At 34.9% G+C, this 5,580-nt stretch overlaps 1 protein-coding gene across 1 annotated transcript; it reads left to right on the forward strand.

The window, feature by feature from the left end:
* Positions 1–1,203: 1,203 nt before the first annotated feature.
* LOC114915276 (uncharacterized) lies at positions 1,204–3,551 on the forward strand. The gene is made up of 2 exons (XM_029269760.2): positions 1,204–2,244; positions 2,557–3,551. The coding sequence occupies exons 1-2, from the start codon at positions 1,278–1,280 to the stop codon at positions 2,592–2,594; spliced, it is 1,005 nt and encodes a 334-aa protein (XP_029125593.2). The 5' UTR covers positions 1,204–1,277; the 3' UTR covers positions 2,595–3,551.
* Positions 3,552–5,580: the final 2,029 nt, after the last annotated feature.

The raw sequence follows: 5,580 nt of genomic DNA on the forward strand, positions 1-5,580 counted from the left end.
AAGGGGAAATAAGGTTAGAACAATGAATTAATTGAAATGTACAGAACACTATAACTGGGGGTGTTAGAAGTTAGTTGAGTTAGAAGCTCTTTCAGAAGTTGTAGGAGAGAGAAGGTGCTCTTGGATCACATTGCTGTATCCTTACTCGTTGTATAGACCCAACTCACTAAGTGATATTTTAGGGGTACATTGCTCTCGTTTTCTTGTTCACTTGTACTTTCTGCCTGAAACCATTCGATGAGTCTGTCATTAATTTTTATAGAGAGCACGATGGTTAATTTTTTCACCAGCATGCATTCTTCAAATCTTAGAGCCAATTTTGTATAACTTTAAAATATTATGAAAATTTCTGGTTAATTATTTAACATGCAATTCAAGCTTAAAGTTTTTGCCTATTTCTTGTTATCTTAAAGTTGTAACCAATTTATGGTTCATATATTTTATTTGTGTGAAAGCAGATGAAGGTGAGGTAAACATATGTTGCAACTGTGTTTGGCCGCTGTAGCTTTTGTTTCATTTTTGCTAGTGAGGCTATGGTTTACATATTTCCCTTCATAACAAACGTATCTTTCAATTAATATTATTTTTGTAATGGCTCTTAGTGGTAATTATGTTTTTATGCAGAATGTTAGATTCCTAGCAAACTTCATAACAAAAGGCTGGAATTATTATCAAGAGAAGCAAGGTAAGTTCTAAAGCTCGGCTAGGGAATAGAGTTTGTAAGAATGTTTCAAGATTATGGAGTAAAAATAAACTATGGATGTTTCAGAATTAGTACTGTAATCATTTCCCATTCCTCTTCCCAAGCATATTACCCCCTTCTGTCATATAAGCAAAAAAAAAAGAAATTCATATATGTTGGTCTAAACTATATGTAAATTTTAACTAGTTTCATCCTTTTTCTTTTTTATCACCAAATGTTAATTGTTAATTATGTTAGTGGAGGGATTCAAATCCACACCTTCCTTATTGTTGAATTATTGCTAATTGATTGCCAATCATATAAAGTCTTTCTATTTTAGAATTTGTAAAGATATGATTCTTATATATTAATTGTAGACAGCCCATTAGTTTAAATGGGGGAACGTAAGTTTAGGAGGAAAAATCCCTATATATTGAATATATAGCTTCTGTACTGATATATGAAAATAAAGGGAATTACCAAACTCTAATATCTATGCCTCTTGTTCTGTTTTGCAAGATGGTATCAGAGCCTCCCTTTGGAAAAAATTCTTAAGCCAACAAAACTTTTTTTTTTTCTCTCTCTCTCTTCCAAAATGTCTGGAAAATCAGCCTCCATTGTTGTTCAACCGGAGGGTATTTTTAATGCTGGAATCACCCTCACAGAATCAAACTACGATGTTTGGTCACAACTAATGGAGATGCATATTGCGGAGCGGGAGAAAACCTCGTACCTTAACAACAACGTAAAGCCCCCTGCAAAGACTGATGAAGGATATGACAAATGGTATGCTGAAAATCAGAAAGTGAAGCGTTGGTTGTTGATGTCCATGAGCCCAAAAATAATGAAGCGTTACATACGCTTATCCACTGCCCACAAAATCTGGAGTGCTTTGTCCAAAGCCTTCTATGATGGAAGTGATGAGTTGCAAGTTTTCACATTAAATCAAAAGGCTTTCACTGCCAGACAAAGCGGTAAGTCTCTTTCAGAATATTATGGTGAATTGACTGAGATTTTTTGTGAATTAGACCAACGTGACAAGGTGTCCATGAAGGACCCGGATGATGTAGAAACATATCAAGGGTCTATTCAACGTCTGCGGGTGCACATATTTCTTTCCGGATTAGATGGCATCTTTGAACAGATTCGTGGAGAAATTCTGCGTAAAGAACCAATTCCTGATTTGGAAGAATGTTATGCTTTGGTTCGACGTGAGGCATTGCGTCATGCATCTCTGAAGATGGAGCCTGAACATGCTGACAGCTCAGCAATGGTAGTCCGAAATCGATCAACTCAAAATTGGCAGCATCGAAGTAAAACAGACCATGCCAAGACTACCTCTAGTGATAAATCTTCTTATAAATGCACCCATTGCAACCAAAATGGTCATACAAAAGATCGTTGTTTCGAGCTTGTGGGATATCCTGAATGGTGGGATCATAATCGGGATTCAAGAAAGAAGAATTCCAACAAAAACCCTACTGTGGCTACTATTGAATCAAAGTCAGAAGATTCAGCTATTGAAAGACAGTCTGCTTTGGTAACAGCTACAAATTTTGTTGGTAAGGCTTTAAATATTTCTGAACATAATTTGAATAGCACATGGATAATTGATTCTGGTGCAACAGATCATATAACATTTGGTTCTAGACAGGTCTCGCCTCTTAAACCTTCCTCACAAAAAAACTGTTTGCGCTGCCAATGGTAACACAACTTCAATTATTGGTGAAGGATCATTGACCCTCACCAATTCCTTGAATTTAGACTCTGTTTTAGTTGTCCCAGATTTAAATTACAACCTTTTATCTGTTTCCAAAATAACTACATCTTTATCCTGTGTTGTAATTTTTTGGCCTGAATTTTGTGTGTTTAAGGACATTCAAACCAGGCAGACGATTGGTTGTGGTATTAAGCGAGGGAAATTGTACTACTTGGACTTGGCGACAAAAAGTATCAACAAGCTACAACAAGCTTTGATAGTGGACAGTTTTGAGGAGGAGAAGAAGAAATCTGAAATTTGGTTATGGCATCGACGTTTGGGGCATGCTTCTTTTGGTTATTTGAAAAAGTTTCCTAGTTTGTTTACACATTGTGATATTTCTAGCTTCCGCTGGGAGTTTTGTCAACTAGCAAAAAGCCATCGTGCTTCATTTCCATTAACATTCAATAAAAGTAAAACCCCTTTTCTGCTTATACACTCATATGTTTGGGGTCCATCCAAAGTCCTAACTTTAGGTGGATCACGGTGGTTTGTTACATTTATAGATGATTGTACTAGAATGACATGGTTATACTTGATGAAATCCAAAAGTGGTGACAATGGTGAATATCAAAGTATTGATTTTTGACAATATCTTGAAACTCATGGAATCATTCATCAGACTTCTTGTCCCAATACACCCCAACAGAATGGGGTTGCAGACCGAAAAAATTGTCACTTGTTGGAGGTTGTTCGAGCTTCATTAATACAAGCTAATATGCCTTTATCTTATTGGGGAGAAGCACTTACCTCTACAGCATATGTAATCAATCGGGTGCCATCCATCTCTCTAATCATAAGGAAAAAATAATGTAGAGGGTTCCTACTCAAAGCATCAACCATCACATTGACTTTATGCAAATAACAACTAAGATTGAAATCCAAGTCCACAAAAATTCCAACTATCTCTTTTGTCTCATATTCAAGTCCTTCGGGTCAAACAAAATTTGAGGCTCTAATGATCAATAAATACCTCCGGCTTAGAATCATATAGGTAGTGTCTCCAAATCTTAGTGTAAATATCATGATTGCTCACTCAATGTCATGGGTAAGGTAATTCCTCTCATGAATTTTCAATTGCTTAGAAACATAAGCTATTACCCTTCCTTCTTGTATCTACACTATCTCCAAATTCATCTTAGAAGCATCACTATATACCACATAAGACTTACTAAAATCCGGTAACATTATCCAATCTTTCCTTAAGAGTTTGAAACCTACTCTTACATTTATTATCCCATACAAAGGCAACTCTTTCCTAGTCAATCTAGTCAAATAGTAAGCAACCTAGAGAAGTAAGCGACGAAATGCTTTGGGGAGTTGAAAATAAGCATATGTCCGGGGATCCTCGATATAGGTTAACCTTTCGAACTACTGTTGAATTCATGGGTAGGCAAAAGACAACTTAGTGAACTGAATCATCTTAGTAGCTAGAGGAAAAGAAAGCAAAAGCGATTCTTGTAGTAGAGGCGAGTGAAATGAGAGCAGCCTAAACCTCGAACTTCTATCTTAGAAATTTACTCAGTAAATCTCCTATAAATTATCCTAAGAAAACTCTTAACCTCACTAATTGACTTTTAGTATCTCCCACTTAAGCACAACTTCTACCTTAGGTAGATCTACGTTATACCTCCGCTAGAAATTACAGGGCCAAGAACACTCACCTCATACAATCAAAAATCACACTTAGATAACTAGCATAAAATTGTCTAGCATCCTCAACTCTAATTTGATGATATCACATCCTAAGGTCAATCTTACTAAACACACAAACACCCACTAATTGATATATAAGATCATCTATCCTCATATCAATATACATGCATATCAAATCATATTAAAATACCTAATTCAAACATTCATGTATATACTATACCTAATCATGTACGGATCCATCATTGTTTACTCCATATAGCATGTACATGAACCAACTTTACCACATAGCATCACACAACCTTAAACTACCTCTCAATCTACATGAAAACACCTCAAAACATGATAACCAAATCAGTTTTTTTATCCTTGCATTGCCTAACAACTCAAAACATCATGACACCGTACATATCCCTTCAACAACTGGCAAGAAACGATACCTAGAGAGTTACACTCGTCCAATGATCTCAATCATATCTCAAAAGAAAGATAAAAGAATAAGCTATAACTCTTATGAAGACATGAGATTCTGAATAGATCCTCTTCTTAGCTAACAATTCAAAAATCACAACAGATATATTTAACGCTTACAACTAGCCTCTGATTACCAAAACAACTACAACTGGAGTTCTAAACCTTCATTTTACCTAATTTCAGTGCCATTGAAAAGATCACATCTAAGACTACAACTTTCATGAAGACCACAAAATCTAAATCTATCAATATGGTACTCCTACTGGCATAACAAAACTACAGCGAAAACTGTTGAAGATTGAAGAATCTACATCTGGAAGATGTTCCCTAGAAGTTTTAGTTTTGATGTTTTGCTCATGTTGCTTTTTATTTTAAGCCTATGTCAAAAGGATAATGTATTGATTGTTTAAAAGATTAGGCTTGTATGTGTTTGTTTGTTATGTGTTAAAAATTAGTAATTAACATGAAGGTGAAAATATCATAATACTCATTTTTCTTATTTCATTCATTGTTGAGAACATGAAGTATTAATTTACTGAGTGTTTGAGACTTTAAATGAAAACTTGAAAACATCAGAAATTTTCTGAGTTAAGGAATAGATTACCTGAACTGGTAATAGATTACCTGACTCATGTTGAAAAACTGATTGATACTGGAATAATCGATTACCATGTGTGGTAATAGATTACCAAACTGATTCTGATGATTTCAAGAGGAAAAAGGATCGTGTTAATCGATTATCTCTTTAAAGTAATCGATTACCTCTGTTCCAAATGTGAGTTTTGTGTTATTTTGGCATCGTGTTAATCGGTTACCATGTTAGGTAATAGATTAAAACAGGAGCTGAAATAATTAGTTCAGTTATTCTAACTCGTGGTAATAGATTACCATCACAGGTAATAGATTATCTCCGTTATGAATATAACTGAAATAACTGTTTCCTTGCACATGAAAATTGTCTTTAAATAAGATTAAAACTGAAGCTTTTAGAAGAGAATTTTCACACACGGAA

The sequence above is a fragment of the Cajanus cajan genome, chromosome 3 (assembly GCF_000230855.2).
Source record: "Cajanus cajan strain Asha chromosome 3, NIPB_CcT2T_4, whole genome shotgun sequence".
Classification (NCBI taxonomy): Eukaryota; Viridiplantae; Streptophyta; class Magnoliopsida; order Fabales; family Fabaceae; genus Cajanus; species Cajanus cajan.

Bases quoted from the DNA above. Each gene is read 5' to 3' on its own strand.
- LOC114915276 (XM_029269760.2), top strand. From the start codon at position 1,278: ATGTCTGGAAAATCAGCCTCCATTGTTGTTCAACCGGAGGGTATTTTT. The intron at 2,245-2,556 runs GTAAGGCTTTAA...TGTGTGTTTAAG, and splicing joins AACAGCTACAAATTTTGTTG to GACATTCAAACCAGGCAGAC.